Below are 15,926 nucleotides of genomic sequence, written 5' to 3'. Positions count from 1 at the left end.
TAAATCCTCACTAAAAGATGCATTCATGATATTAAGTGATGTTGCAACTTGTAATTTTTTTTTCATCTGCTGGTGATATCTGGCAACTATGCCACATGAATAATTAATTCACTGTTGACTTTTTATTTTTCATCTCAAATATTTACATTCCTAACTTATTCTTAAAATTTTTCATGCATCACTACTTTGATACTTGACTACAAAGATATATAATGTTTAAAAGAAGGGGTCTATATTTAGTCTAGTCCATCACTCCATTTTTACACACTTTCCTTTTTTCTTTCATTTCATTGCTATTTATTTTTATTATTTATTTATTTATTTTTTTTTACCCAGTGTATACTGTCAGGCCTTCCTATGGATGTATTTGGCAAGCTGTACAACTCTTATTACAGCTCTTAGGCTGTAATAAAGTGATTCATCAGACTACTACATACCCTCTTCCACCAGAAGCTGAGACGGATAAGAGTGTGAATGAAGTGTGTATGAGTGTGTGGTACTATGTCAGGATCACCCTATATGGGATTATCTATTTATCTACAGATGTGATGTGTATGCATATGTATGAATATGAATGTGTGGAATGAAAGTGAATCAGAGAAGTTGGAAGTGGAACAGAATAAGGTAGCAAGGGTGGCACTGAATGCACCAAGATATGTAGTGGTAGAAACTTTGAGAGAAGATATGGAATGGTGCACTTTTAGGGAAAGGTATACGAAAGCAACCCTGAGATATAAAGCTGGACTGGAGCAAATGGAGAATACAAGATTGGAGAGAAAGATTTACCTATGGATTCTAAGTTGTAGCAAGGGGAGGAAGAAGTGTGTTAAGATGGTACAGAAGAGTGGGATGGTAGTTGGGTATGAGTACTCACCTTCTGAAGGGAGACAGGTTCTGCATGACTGGAGAATGATTGATAGAAAGAGAGGGATTAGAGTGGGATGTGAGAAAGTGTAAAAGTGAGATAGAGAGAACAGTGAAGTGTATGGGACTGAATGAATGGAAAAATGAGATGGAACCCTGGATTATTAAAAGAAAAAAGAGGCCCTGATGTATGAAATGTGGTATGAGGGAAGCCTGGATGGTGATTTCTTCCAGGTGAGAGCATAGTATATGGATGTGAATGTAAGAAATTATAGATGGTCTGAGTCCCATAGCAAAGTGTGCTAGATATGCAACATGGGAGTGGATAAGACAGTGGAACATGTGATGCTGGAGTGTCAGAGCTATGAAAGAAAAAGGAAAAGATAATGCAAGTGATTCTGACTGAGTTAGGGCATAACAGGAATGAAAGAGTGGAGAAGACAGGAAGAGAAGGGGTGATGTTGCTGTTGGGAGTGTGTAGAGAGAAAAATGAAAGGATGATTGAGGCTGTGAAGGAGTTCCTGGAGAAAATATATTGTGCTAGATGTAGGGACAGTTAGTGTGGAGGATACAGTTAGTTTTTTTTTTTTTTTCCTGTTGTTCTACTTGTTTGTTTTTTTTCTCTATAGGAGTTGCTATTCCAAAAGCCTAGATCAGGAGCAACCCTGAATCACCTGTAACAACAAGATCAAGATCACTCTGCTGTATGGTATAATATGATGGAAATACAATGCATGGTCAAGACACAAAGAACTTCACAAAACCAACTGGGAATATATAGGTTATTACAAAACAAATGAGCAGTCCCTTGAATACTATGCAAAATGTTTCAAAGAAAAAATAAAGAACCAAGATGTGGACACTGGATTATCAAATGGGGAAATGTGCAGATGAAACCATGAAAAAGACTTACAAAAGAAGAATTGACAATAATTATCCAAGTGGAGGCACTAGATAACCAAATAGGGAAATATGCAGATGAAACCATGAAAAAGATTTGCAAAAGGAAAATTGACAATAATTATCCAAGGAAAAAGAGCCTCCATGGATAAAATCAAATGATCTGAATGGAAAATAAACTGGGAAAGGAACTCAACAGAACAAAAAGAAATACACAAACAGAAAGAGAGCAGTGGGAAGAAGCTTTTGTACTCGTAAAAAATATAAAAAAATAATAAATAAATAAATAAATAAATAAATAAATAAATAAAATAAAATAAATAAAAGAATAGTAAGAGAAATATTCAAGCACAAAAAGAAACTACCACTAGAAATCAAGAAAAATCAGGATAAAACTAAACTCTGAAAACAAATTATGAGGGTAAAAGAAAGGGACGATAACAAGACAACTGGTGTAAAAATTTACAATGCAGAGAGAAAAGTATTAGCAGACAGAGAGCCAGCAGAAAAAGGGATATATCAGAAACATAATGAGTATTATTATAGATTTTATGTAGTACAAAAACAGAAACTAAAATCAATTGCTGTAATAATTATGACAGGTACACAGAACAAGAATGAACCACAGCCTAAATGTACCAAGAGAAGTAAGAGAATACATAGATACTTTCTACCCATGAGTAAATCATGGAACACAGCAACAGAAGTGACAACCCAGCAAAAAATAAATAAACAAATAAAAATAAATAAATAAAATAGATAAATAAATAAAAAATAAATAAACATATACATAAATAAACAAATAAATAAATAAAGAAAGAAAGAAAAGAAAGCAGCAGAAGATGGAATGACACCAGAACTATATAAAGCTCCAATAGAAAATTAAACATATATACAAAACAACATACAATGCTTCAATAATATAATGGGAAGTGGTGAAATGAGTGGAATCCATCAAGCACAAAATATAAAAGAAGCAAGGGATTTCCACCCTGTTGCCTTGACAAGTTATTCAGACAAAATTTTTATGACAATAATAAAGGTCAAAATTAAGAACTACCTAAGAAGCAACAACAAAATTAAAGAAAATCATGCAAGGAAGAATTCAGGACAACTTATTTATATTACAATACTACTTGAAAGAAAACTACAAGACGAGGACACCCATCTTTGCCACTGCAATAGATTTCACTAAAGCATTTGATTCCATAAAATGAGAGAAAAAAAAAAAATCATTGAAGCACTACTAAAATCCAGAGTACATCCCACAATAATCAAAACAATACTTATCATATATGAAAAAGACAACAAAAAATAAACATTACCAAGATCTTGCAAACCAGTATAGAAATAATCAGTGGCATCAGACTGGGCTGCACAAGCTCTACCACTCTATTTAAATAAGTAACTTGCATGATCATACAGAAGATACAAGAAGGAGGCTTAAAAAATCCAATAATTAATATAAAATTAACAAAGTAAAGCATAAAATATCAAGGAATGAATATAGTAAATAACAGAAACTACTTTGGAGGATACTTGAAACATAAAAGAGAAGGTGCAAAAACTAGCAGACCTAACTTTTTTCAATAATCCCAAGAAGTTCCCACAAAGCCACAACAGGAAAAGAACATTGGAAAAACTTAGTTCTGCCAACAATACTGTATGCAACAAATGTCATACACCCAACAAAAAAGGAAGTTGAAGGACAGTAGAGAACTGAAAATAGTGTATACTGACATATCCTAGGAGCAGCAAGATATCTTCAAAACAGTACCTAAGGAAAGGGATAGTCTCATGGAAAATCAGGAGCTTAGGCATAGCACAGCTGGCCACAAACTTCCACAGCAAGGCCTGACAGCATAGGCTGACTTTTCATAATGAGACTTTTTCTTATTCCACACCTTCTCCAGGTCTTACACCACAGCAGATGCAGAATACTTCCTTTGAAGTGTTTCACACAGCATTTTTACAAGTCAACAGCTTTCTTCACATGCTTATGTGTGTCTCTACCATATCTCTTTTTTTTTTTTAGCCAATGGCAACAAAAATCCAGTAAAAAAATCAAAAATACTGAGATGCCAGTCCCAGAACAGCGTCCAAAGCAGTAGTAAAAAATTGAAGGCGAAGTGTCTTGAAAACTCTCTCTTGAAGGAATTCAAGTCATAGGAAAGTGGAAATACAGAAGCAGGCAGAGAGTTCCAGGGTTTACCAGAGAAAGGGATGAATGATTGAGAATACTGGTTAACTCTTGCATTAGAGAGGTGGCCAGAACAGGGATGAAAGAAAGAAGAAAGTCTTATGCAGTAAGGCTGCGGAAGGAGGGGAGGCATGCAGTTAGCAAGATCAGAAGAGCAGTTAGCATGAAAATAGCAGTAGAAGACAGCTAGAGATGCAACATTGCAGTGATGAGAGAGAGAGGTTGAAGACAGTCAGTTAGAGGAGAGGAGTTTATGAGATGAAAAGCTTTTGATTCCACCCTGTCTAGAAGAGTGGTATGAGTAGAACCTCCCCCCATACATGTGAAGCATACTCCACACATGGATAGATAAGGTCCTTGTACAGAGTTGGCAGCTAGGGGGGTGAGAAAAACTGGCAGAGACGTCTCAGAACGCCTAACTTCATAGAAGCTGTTTTAGCTAGAGATGAGATGTGAAGTTTCCAGTTTAGATTGTAAGTAAAGGACAGAAACTAAGTAAGATTGTAAGTAAAGGACAGAAAGATTGTAAGTAAAGGACAGAAAGGTTGTTCAATGTAGAAGGAGGGGACAGGTGAGTGTCACTGAAGAAGAGGGGATAGTTGTTTGGGAGGTTGTGTTGAGTTGATGGATGGAGGAATTGAGTTTCTGAGGCATTGAACAATACCAAGTTTACTCTGCCCCAATCAGAAATTTTAGAAAGATCAGATGTCAGGTGTTCTGTGGCTTCCCTGTGTAAAATTTTTACTTCCTGAAGGATTGGACATCTATGAAAAGATGTGCAAAAGTGCAGGGTGGTATCATCAGCGTAGGAATGGATAGGATAAGAAGTTTGGTTTAGAAGGTCATTGATGAATAATAGGAAGAGAGTGGATGACAGGACAGAACCCTGAGGAACACCACTGTTAATAGATTTAGAAGAACAGTGAACACAGCAGCAATAGAATGGTCAGAAAGGAAACTTGTGATGAAGTTACAGAGAGAAGGATAGAAGCCATAAGAGGGTAGTTTGAAAATTGAAGCTTTGTGCCAGACTCTATCAAAAGCTTTTGATATATCCAAGGCAACAGCAAAAGTTTCACCAAAATCTCTAAAAGAGGATGAGTAAGACTCGGTAAGGAAAGCCAGAAGATCACCAGGAGAGAGGCCTTGATGGAACCCATACTGGCGATCAGATAGAAGGTTGTGAAGTGATAGGTGTTTAAGAATCTTCCTGTTGAGGATAGATTCAAAAACTTTAGATAGGCAGGAAATTAAAGCAATAGGACGGTAGTTTGAGGGATTAGAACGATCACCCTTTTTAGGAACAGGCTGAATGTAGGCAAACTTCCAACAAGAAGGAAAGGTAGATGTTGACAGATAGAGACAAAAGAGTTTGACTAGGCAAGGTGCAAGCATGGAGGCACAGTTTTTGGAGAACAATAGGAGGGACCCCATGAGGCTCATAAGCCTTCCAAGGGTTTAGGCCAGCGAAGGCATGGAAATCATCATTGCAAACAATTTTAATAGGTAGCATGAAGTAGTCAGAGGGTGGAGTTGAGGGAGGAACAAGCCCTGAATTATCCAAGGAAGAGTTCAACTTTAGAGATAGATGTGATAATAGTGGTGCCATCTGGTTGAAATAAAGGAGGGTAAGAAGAAGCAAAGTTATAGGACATATTTTTGGCTAGATGCCAGAAGTCATGAGGGGAGTTAGATCTTGAAAGAGACACTCTATTAATGAAGGAGTTTTTGGCTAGTTGGAGAACAGACTTGGCATGGTTAAGGGCAGAAATATAAAGAACACAAGATTCTGGTGATGGAAGGCTTAAGTACCTTTTATGGGCCACCTCTCTATCATGTATAGCATGAGAACAGGCTGTGACTACTTGTATTGAGCGCATAACAGAGGTGATAGTGTCTGGCATGAAGGCTTAGGTTGAGAAAAAGAGTGGGGAATGTACACCTCCATGCCAGACACTAACACCTCTATTATGCACTTGGCACAAAGAGATGGGTCTCTGACAAGGAAGCAGTAGTCATTCCAAGGAAAATCAGCAAAATACTTCCTCAGGTACCCCCAATCATCAGAGGCAAAACACCAGAAGCACCTCCTCTTAGGGGGATCCTAAGGAGGGACTGGAGCAATAGGACAAGATACAGATATGAGATTGTGATTGGAGTAGCCCAACAGAGAAGATAGGGTGACAGCATAAGCAGAAGGATTAGAGTTTAGGAAAAGGTCAAGAATGTTTGGTGTACCTCCAAGAAGGTCAGGAATACGAATGTGTTGCACCAATTGCTCTAGGTCTTGGAGGATAGCAAAGTTGAAGGCTAGTCCACCAGGATCGTCAGTGAAGGGAGAGGAAAGCCAAAGCTGGTGGTGAACACTGAAGTCTCCAATAATGGAGATCTCTGCAAAAAATCCCCACAAAAGGGAAGAGGGTCAGAATGTGCTCCACTCTGGAAGTTAAGTAGTCAAAGAATTTCTTATAGTCAGAAGAGTTAGGTGAGAGGTATATAGCACAGATAAATTTAGTTTGAGAATGACTCTGCACTCGTAGCCAGATGGTGGAAAACTTGGAAGATTCAAGAGCATGGGCACAAGAGCAGGTTAAGTTGTTGTGCACATAAATGCAAAATCCAGCTTTGGATTGAAAATGCAGATAGAGAACGTAGGAGGGAACAGAAAAGAGGCTACTGTCAGTTGCCTCAGACAGGAAGCAAAAGAAGATGAGGTTTAGTAAAGGAGTTAATTAAGAAAAAGTAGACGTGGGTGTCAAGACACTTAGGGTTGATATCAGAAGAGCAGTCTGATCTGGGGAGATTTGTAGTCCCCTCCCTAGATGGGGACTCTGAGGCTGGTGTAGGAGTAACCATGATAATTTTTAATTTTCAGTGAAGGGTGTGTGTGTGTAATTAGGTGCTTGTAATTTTGTGTGAAGGAAGAGAGTTGTCTTTAGAAGGCAGGCTGTGACTGCCCCCTTGTGTTGTGAGACACAAAGGGAAACATTCAGTGAGGTCATAGCTGGGTTTAATGATAAGTTCACAGCACCCCCTGATCCAGTGTTTTAAACCTCACTGTGAGTAATTATCGTTTTGACAGGTGACAACTGCCTCCTCCTCTTGAAAGATGTCTTAGGGGCCATGGTGAAAATATGATGATGTTGTTAATGCAAAAGTGATCATGGTGTAAGTGAAAGTGAGAGAGGATAGCTGGGCAGTAATGGGAAAGATACACAATATACATGCAGTAGGATATGTACATAACTGGTCACTAAAAAGCGCTAAATTGACATTACTACTGGGCAGCAGAAGAAATCAAGAGTTGAGAATATCTCCTCCCACAGGTTGAAGAAAACTAAGGCTTTTGATCCAATATTGGATAAATATATCAACAAGCCAAGAAGACTCCCCTTGTCACTTTCACCTAATCCTTCTACTTGCTCTGCTCATCATTACAATCACTGACCATATAGCCATCATTAACCTTCTAAAGGGAAGAAACTTCAGCAGGAGGTTTGCTCATTGGTATTTGATGATCCAAGAATTTTCTTTGCAATTTAGGTATTTCCCAGGATGTCCAAATGTGGTTGTGGATGCCCTATCACAAAATATTTCTATGGGTGCTGTCTCCTAAACAGTACCACTGAAGAATTTTTCCCTTCTGAAACAAGATGCACAAACATGAGGCATGGGGAAAAGTAGTCTATTCCCTGGAATCAAGCAACCTCTCCACCTTGCCTTCTTTAAATGTATCTTTCTCACATTTCTTTTTATCATTAAACAATGTATTATGCAGACAACGGCCTTAGGGGGATGGATCCAAAGATCTTTTTTGTTATTCCGGAGGTTTTCACCCCAGTAATTCTACAACTCGTGCATGACCATCCTATAGCAATAAGACCCTGGCTGCTGTCCCTCATGCATATTATTGGCCTCAAATGAGAGTTGATTTGTTAAATTATGTTGCCCATTGCATCAGCTACACTAAGCATAAAGCGCTAACTTCTAGCCCAGTGTCCATGATAGGCTATCCACCACTTGAACAACCGTGGGATGTAGTTGCTATTGATCTCCTACAGTTTCCAAAGAGTCTTCTAGGCTTCCAATATTTTTTAGTGTGTAATTCACCATTCACCAAGGCCTGATCACAAGCTGACCCACAACCACAAAGCGAGCTCAGAGCTCCTTATTACCAATCATTGGATAAGACTGTGACCTTACACACCATACATCCCCCCATCTCCCTGGTCTGGGGAGAAAGTAACTGCCCCACTTGTCAGTGGAAAAATCCCAGAGGTGACCAGCCTCTAGTGTGATTCAAAATTATGCCAGCCATAGTGGCCAATACAGACTCGGCCCCTTTACCACTGAGCTGTGAGGCAAGGTGTGGACGACTTCTCACATTTAGCAGTTTTGGCACCAGTCTAAACTAAGACAGTGCCTGCATTTGTTCATGCACCAGTCATTCATCCTTTCTGTCCTTACACCACACCTTAGTGGTAATGACAAAGAAAGGTTAAAATAATTTGTAAACAAAGATCTGTTCATAGCATAATATCCAATAGATGTTCACCAAAGCTTATCACCCAAGTTTGAATGATGTAGTGGAGAGGGCAAATTGGCAGATTCTTGAGCCTCTCTGACAGGTTGTTCATAGCTTGCACAACGATTGGGAATGCTGAATTCCAGATGTGGCAGCTTGCATAAATGGTTCAGTGGGTGAATCTACCATGTAAATCCCATATTACATAGTTTATGGTGTAGGTAAGAGATTGCCATATGATTTATTGGCAGGTCCTCCAAAGCCTGTCTATACAGATGACTTTACCATACAGCATTTGTGAGTCTTCATAGATGTGAATAAAAAGATTAGGGAAAAGTTATTAGTCTCAAAAGCAGAAATAATAACTGAATGACACAAGCATGCAGCTCCTATCACCTTAAAAGGGGGAGACACCATGATGGTTCAAGCATCTCTGAGGGAATCCAAATTGTCCTTAAGTTCATGGATCCATGTTTAAATGTGTGGGAGAGACACAGCAATAAATTTGAAGTCCTTGATCCTTTCCTCAATACTGTAGAAATAATTCACAGCGATGTTAGAGCTAGTTATTGTTATTATTATTAATATTATTATTATTATTGTATTAAATTTTCCTCCTCCTTTTTCCTCATCTCTGCCTGGGGGGTGCTAAGGTTAGGCAAATGTGGATGTCAAGTACATTTATTTAATATTCATATTTAGAGGATGTAGCGAGAGATGTATGTATAGAAGAGATTACATGTACATATTTTCTTCATTATCTATGTAGTATTACTGTTACTCTAATTGTAACCTTTCTTTTGAAGTAATAGTCTTGTTATCTGATAATATATATAAAAATTTTTGCTGCCCACAGGGCTGGTAGTTGTGGGTGTGGGCAGCAGTGGAATTGGCAGTGCTAGGGAGTGTGGCTCATTTGCTTGGCAATCTTGCCACAGAACACAGCCATGTGTGAATCTTATAAACACACAGAAACTCTAGTGACCTAGTGTTTCCATATCACCACTAATTCTTACTAAACACAACCAGAGAGAGAAGACTACTATATGGTGAGTACAGTGGTGATGACTTCATCTGAATCAACCTCACCGATTTCACCATAACAATTCCATAAAAAATTTACTGTACTAAAGACTATACAGAGACTCCCTGACTTAAAAAGATCTTAGTGAAGAACATCAGGAGATATGAACAAAAATCCCTGCAAGTCCAAATTCTATTACTTCACCACAGGTACAAATTCCTAGTCCATCTCCCACCTAGTGCCACTTTTGGCTGCTACCCATGCCAATGAGTCAGATGTAGGAATGAATTATGGGGAGGATACTGTTTGTTGTCTGTTTTTTTTTTTTTTTTTTTTTTCTGTAGGCATTGCCATCCCAAAGCTCTGGAGCTGTATTTGCAAAAATTCTTACATAGAGTTTTGAATTATTTAGTGGCTTACAATATTATGTTTTCAGTTAGTCATTATCAAATGCCAAAAGACAAAAATAAAGTTGAATGAAATGAATGTTGGCAGCTACTGCTCTAACCCAGCTGTACACGTACTATCTGCTCCTTTCATCCTAACTTCTCTTTCTTGCCCTTTTAAATGGCATGTCAATCTCATTAATTTTACTTCAGCAACCCACCGCTATTGCTGGAGAGGCTCCACATGAGATACACAAAGATCAAGGTACCGACAGTGACGCTTTGTTCTCGGTACAGGCAAGACGTGTTTGTCTTACTGCGGCGGTTTGCCATTTTGGCATTAGTTACCCGTTATCTGAATTTCAGAGCGGGTTGGCACTTATTTTACACCTTACTCACTTTGTTTTACCTTACTTTATTACCCCGTGATCCTGTTGGAGCGGGAAGAGTACCTGGTGTTCCTTTCCTGTTATCCATGAGGAGCGGGAGGACACGGTGTTGAACAAGGTGAGGTTATGCACACGTGTTACCTGTTATTCAAACTTGGAGCAGGTTCTCATTTATTCATTGTCTATGGTTTTTTACTAGTGTGTTGTGGGTGTTATACTGTGCCTTTGTCTCGGTGTTTTTCCCCGTTATCTACATTTGGGAGCGGGTGAAGGTAAACAAGCGGCCATGGCGCGATTATTTCTTTGTGATTGCTGGCCCGTGGTGCAGGTTTTAAGGTTCGATTTGATTATATCCCGTTATCTGTATTAAGAGCGGGCTGAACTAAGATTATTTTGTCTGTGTTTTTTCCCGTTATCTCTCAGGAGCGGGACAGGTGTCAGAGTGTACTGTTGTGAAGGAGTTTGGTTCATCAATATGTCTTCCTCGGGGGATTCTACACCTCCAAGAAGCGGTTCTTCACATTCTTGTGGAAGCCGACTCTATTCGTCCACTAGGCATAAAAAGAGGAAGAATATCCAATGGTCTGGGGCCTCTGCTAGGGAGGATGAAGTTGCAAGTGATCGTGTGTCTAAGATGGACGCCCGACCACCAGCTAGCCAGTCTGGAGATGTTAACAATACTACGTTATCCAAGTTTTTGGAGGCTTGGGCTGCACTTCAGGAGGATGTGAATAAACTTAAGAGTGACAGAGGTGCCAGGGCAAGTGTTGGTTCTGAGCCTGGCACATCAGGCATCAGATCTGGGCCAGCACAGGACTTAGGGGGTACTCATGAGATTTCTGCCTCCCCTCCCCCTTCTTCCTCTGGTGCATTTTCTGGCTTTAGGTCACAAGAAATGAGTGCTGAAGAAGGTGAGATCGAAGATGAAGCTCCTTCGGGCAGTATTCTGTTACAAGCAGCTAAGGCCTATGTGCCTATGGATGACTGTTCTGAAGCTATTGAAGAACCGATTGCTGCAATGGTGAATCACTGGTTTTCTCATGGTTGGAAAGAGGAAGACCATAAGGAGATTTTGGCAGATGAGGCTTCTAAACGTCCTAGAAACTGTAAGGCACTTATCCCAGTCGAGTGCAACTCACAAGTGCTGGATGCCCTACCCACTGAGGCAAAGAAAGCTGATTTCCGACTGAAGGAAATTGGTAAGGATATTACTAAGGCTGCCACTATTATGGTTAAATCACTTACTGTTCTGGACAAGTTTGCCAATGAGGAGCAGAATCAGGTTATTGGTCATGAGGTGGCTATGCTTAATGGTGCCTTGGGGTTGTTAGGGCATGCAAACTTTAAACTGAATATGAATAGACGGTTTTTCCTCAAACGAGAGATAAACCAAAAGTCTGCGCACTTATGCACTGATAAGACTCCTGCGACTGGCTTACTGTTTGGGGATGATCTTACTCAAGCTACCAAACAGATTGAGGAGGCCGAAAGGCTGAAGAACAAGTTTACCCACAAGAAGACTTCCCATTTTGGAGCTCCAGGTCTTGGGAAGTTAAGTGGTGGTAAGCAACGTTGTTTCTTTGGGAAGCCAGCTTTCCGGGGTATGTCTACCCGGTTTAAACCTTACGGCTTACACAAACCTGCCACCAGAGGGGACGGCCGCCCTTCTTATCACAGAGGGAACTCCTCTTCAAAAAACCCAAGGGGCCGGGGACACTACAATCCCCGGCAGTAATTCAGGTAAGGAATGACTTTGAAGCGGGTCAGCTTCATAAGCTTATTGGTGAATGGTGCAAACTTACTAGTGATCCTTTCATTTTGGACATTGTTAAACATTGCCATCTTGAGATTGATGAACAGAACATTACTCATTTATTTTCTGAGGAAGTGGAATACAAATTTAGTGATGAGGAGAAAGTTATTATGACTAATGAAATAGATAAATTGTTGAGCCAGAAGGTTATCAAAGAGACTCACAGACAGGTGGGCCAGATTATTTCACCAGTTTTCTTGAGAGAGAAAAAAGAGGGTGGCTACAGGTTGGTGCTTAATTTTAAGAAACTCAACAAATTCATGAATTACATCCATTTCAAAATGGAAAATTTTGAGCAGGCAATTAGGCTAATCAGTTCAGGCGCTTTCATGGCTTCGGTGGATCTGAAGCATGCTTATTATTCAGTCAAAATTGCAGAGGAGCAGCAAAAATACCTTTGTTTTAAATGGGCAGGGAAGATATACCAATTCACTTGCCTTCCTAATGGTGCTTCTGCAGGTCCTCGTCTTTTCACTAAACTTTTGAAGCCGATTTTTTCTTTTTTGAGATTGAAAGGCTACACCATTACTTCCTTTATAGATGATACTCTTATGTGTAGCAAGTCAGTTGAGGATTGTGTTGCTTGTTTAAAGGATACTGTGGAAATTTTGCAAAATGTGGGGTTTTGTATTAATGTGGACAAGTCAGTTTTGGTGCCTACAAAACGCATAGAATATCTTGGCAACATCATCGATTCTGAAGCCATGACTGTCACACTCCCTGCTCGTAGAGTGAAGAAGATTGTGGAAAGTTGTTCATCCTTGGCCAGTAGAAATAAGGCAAAGATCAGAGAGGTAGCTCGGGTAGTTGGCATGTTGGTAGCTGCCATTCCGGCCGTTGAATTAGGTAAGCTCCATTACAGAATTTTAGAAAAGGCCAAAATTGTTGCATTAAAGGTAGGAAAGGGCAACTTTGACAAATTTATGACTATCTCAAAGGAAATGAAAATGGAGCTGAGTTGGTGGATCTCTGAAGTAGGTACGCAAGTTCGGAAAATTATTCGGACTGCTCCTTCTGTTGAAGTTTTTACTGATGCCTCAGATTTAGGTTGGGGTGGTTGTGTATTAAAGCATTCCACCAATGGTAAATGGACAACAGAAGAAAGTTGCCTACACATTAATGCAAGGGAACTCAAGGCCATCTTGTTTACCCTTCAATCTTTTGCTTACTTGCTTAAAGGCTGCCATGTTAAAGTTATGTGTGATAATACCACAGCCATTGCTTATGTTAATGAGATGGGTGGAACTAAATCACTAGTGTGTAACTCTATCTGCATTGATATCTGGAATTGGTGTATTTCCAATGACATATGGATTACTTGTGCACACATACCAGGAAAGAAGAATGTGTTGGCGGATGAAGCCTCTCGTAATTTTAATGACAGACATGAATGGAAACTTAATCCAAAGATTTTTAAAGAGTTGTGTGTAGTTTTTGGAACTCCCTCCATTGACTTACTTGCTTCTCGCTTAAACAAGCAAATAGATTGTTTTTGCTCGTGGAGACCTGATCCTGAAGCAAAGCATGTGGATGCATTCACATTAAATTGGGCCAGTTTCGATCTGATTTACCTTTTCCCACCATTTTCTCTCATTACTAGGTGTCTACAGAAAATGAGGGAGGAGAGAGCCAAGGGGTGGATGGTTGTTCCAATGTGGAATTCCCAACCTTGGATGGGCCCTCTTCTGCAAATGTTGATCAAGGCCCCCAGGCTCATCACTCAGAAAACAAATGTACTACGACATCCCTCATCAGCGGAAGAACACCCGATTATGACCCACACCCAACTGATGGCATGTCTTTTGTCAGGCAACAACTTAGAGGGAGAGGTGTATCGTCAGAAGGTACAGAGATTATCATGGCATCGTAGAGACCAGGTACGATGCAGCAATATAGACCACACATTAAAAGATGGTCATCATTTTGTGATAGATGGAATATCAATTCCTCTACTACATCTGTAATTAGTGTTTTGAATTTCCTTTCGGAGACATTTCATAGAGGGGTGGGGTATGAGTCTGTTAACACAGCAAGAGGTGCTCTCTCTGCTTTAGGCATTACGTTGGAAGGATGTAGAGCTGGGAATCATCCACTTATTAATAGGTTTATGCGTGGTGTGTTTAACTTGAGACCCTCTTGCCCTAGGTATGCTGAAACCTGGGATGTGCAGCCAGTATTGCAGAAGCTGAGGTCCATGAGCCCATTACAAGACCTATCTTTGAAATCTTTAACTTTGAAATTGGTGATGCTTATGGCATTGACTCAAGCTGCAAGAGTACAGACCTTACATTTATTATTGTATTCCAATGCTATTGTTGATAACAATTCTGTATCTCTTTTGTTAGGGGGCAACATTAAGCAGTGTCGTCCGAAGTTTAATGTGAGAATGCTTAAGTTTCATGCTTATTTACTTGATTCTAGAATGTGTGTTGTAAATACCTTGAAGGAATATATTAACAGAACGGAGAATCTGAGAAAGGAATTTGGGAAGGATAATGGGAAACTCCTCATCAGTGTGGTGAAGCCACATAAAAGTGTTTCCAAAGATACAGTGGCAAGGTGGATTAAAACTGTTCTTGTCGACTGTGGTATCAATACTAAGAAATTCACGGCTGGCAGTGTTCGACCAGCCTCTGCTTCCAAGGCCAAAGCCATGGATGTCCCAGTTAACATTATCTTATCTAAGGCAGGTTGGACTCAGGAGACAACCTTTGCTAAACACTATAATAAGGAGATCACTCAGGTTTCAGATTTTTTTCAAGAGGCCATACTGGATTCTGTATTGTAATGTTAACAGGTTTCTCTATTCATTTGCGTTGGATCTCAATTGACATATTTTGTTTGTTTTATACATGTACTATATGTTTTTGTAAGGGACATATCTGTTTAAGGAGGAGGATTTTTCATACAATGAAGTTGCGATACATATTTAGTTTGTTTAATTTTCAATCACTCACTTGGAGAACGTTAAGGATTGTGTAGTTCTGAGAGTACACCCACATGGCTTTAAAATCTCATGTGGAGCCTCTCCAGCAATAGCGGTGGGTTGCTGAAGTAAAATTATAGAAGTACATGAGACTTACCATGGGTCAGTTGAAATGTGCTTCGGATTTTGCGAAGCAAGCCACCGCTGCTGGAGAGAGCTTTCACATGCCCACCACTCCCACCCTTCGGAAAGATGGGCTTTTGACTTTGTGTTTCTCTTTCCGACGGGCATTTTTCGGGAACTTGTGGCATGTGGGTGGCTCTCAGCTCTTTAAAGTCTGTCGGTACCTTGATCTTTGTGTATCTCATGTGAAAGCTCTCTCCAGCAGCGGTGGCTTGCTTCGCAAAATCCGAAGCACATTTCAACTGACCCATGGTAAGTCTCATGTACTTCTATAATTATTACAGCAACATTATTAACATCTTTCATTGCTTAGCACTACTATTATGAGATAATATGATAACATGATCCAGCTTACTGCAGAATGCAGCAAGCTGAACTGACAGTAAGTAGATTACTGCTTATGACAGGACTTGCACTGGCTGACAGTGTCACTATGGCAACCAATCAGCTGAGAAGCAGGGTCATAATATCCTGATACATTTATAAATTTATAAATCTTTGTTGGGAAAAGACCAGGAATAGTCAGAAAATGCTTTCAAAATGGTAAATATTCATCAGATTTAAAATATGGTTATCAAATATGAGTTAGTGCCCTCTGAGGAGGAGAATTATAGCTAAAAGGGAGACTAAGATGACCAAATGAGAATAAGGCCAACAGTAGATTTGAGTCACCAAATGCAAATTTGCCAAATCTCAGCACCCTAATTGCGAGACTC

The 15,926-nt window shown here is 39.7% G+C and overlaps 2 protein-coding genes across 9 annotated transcripts in view; one reads left to right on the top strand and one right to left on the bottom strand.

Moving 5' to 3' along the window:
- LOC135101655 (serine/threonine-protein phosphatase 6 regulatory ankyrin repeat subunit B-like) overlaps positions 1-15,926 on the bottom strand; it is a 224,816-nt gene that overhangs the window by 17,225 nt on the left and 191,665 nt on the right. Inside the window, exon 8 of one of the 8 annotated variants that reach the window (XR_010269369.1) lies at positions 6,203-6,355. The exons of the other annotated variants lie outside the window; for them this stretch is intronic. The gene's annotated coding sequence lies outside the window, so the exon portion shown is untranslated. The remainder of the gene's footprint in view (positions 1-6,202; positions 6,356-15,926) is intronic. 8 annotated transcript variants of the gene reach the window in all.
- LOC135101692 (uncharacterized) lies at positions 10,881-13,839 on the top strand. The gene is made up of 2 exons (XM_064006018.1): positions 10,881-12,028; positions 13,702-13,839. Exon 1 carries the CDS (start codon positions 10,923-10,925, stop codon positions 12,021-12,023), a length of 1,101 nt encoding a protein of 366 aa, XP_063862088.1. The 5' UTR covers positions 10,881-10,922; the 3' UTR covers positions 12,024-12,028; positions 13,702-13,839.

The sequence above is a fragment of the Scylla paramamosain genome, chromosome 1 (assembly GCF_035594125.1).
Source record: "Scylla paramamosain isolate STU-SP2022 chromosome 1, ASM3559412v1, whole genome shotgun sequence".
NCBI lineage: Eukaryota > Metazoa > Arthropoda > Malacostraca > Decapoda > Portunidae > Scylla > Scylla paramamosain.
Note: the sequence above shows the minus strand (reverse complement) of the source record. Positions and strands in the feature narration are given on the sequence as shown.

Coding starts and splice junctions, on each gene's coding strand:
- LOC135101692 (XM_064006018.1), top strand. CDS start 10,923: ATGGACGCCCGACCACCAGCTAGCCAGTCTGGAGATGTTAACAATACT.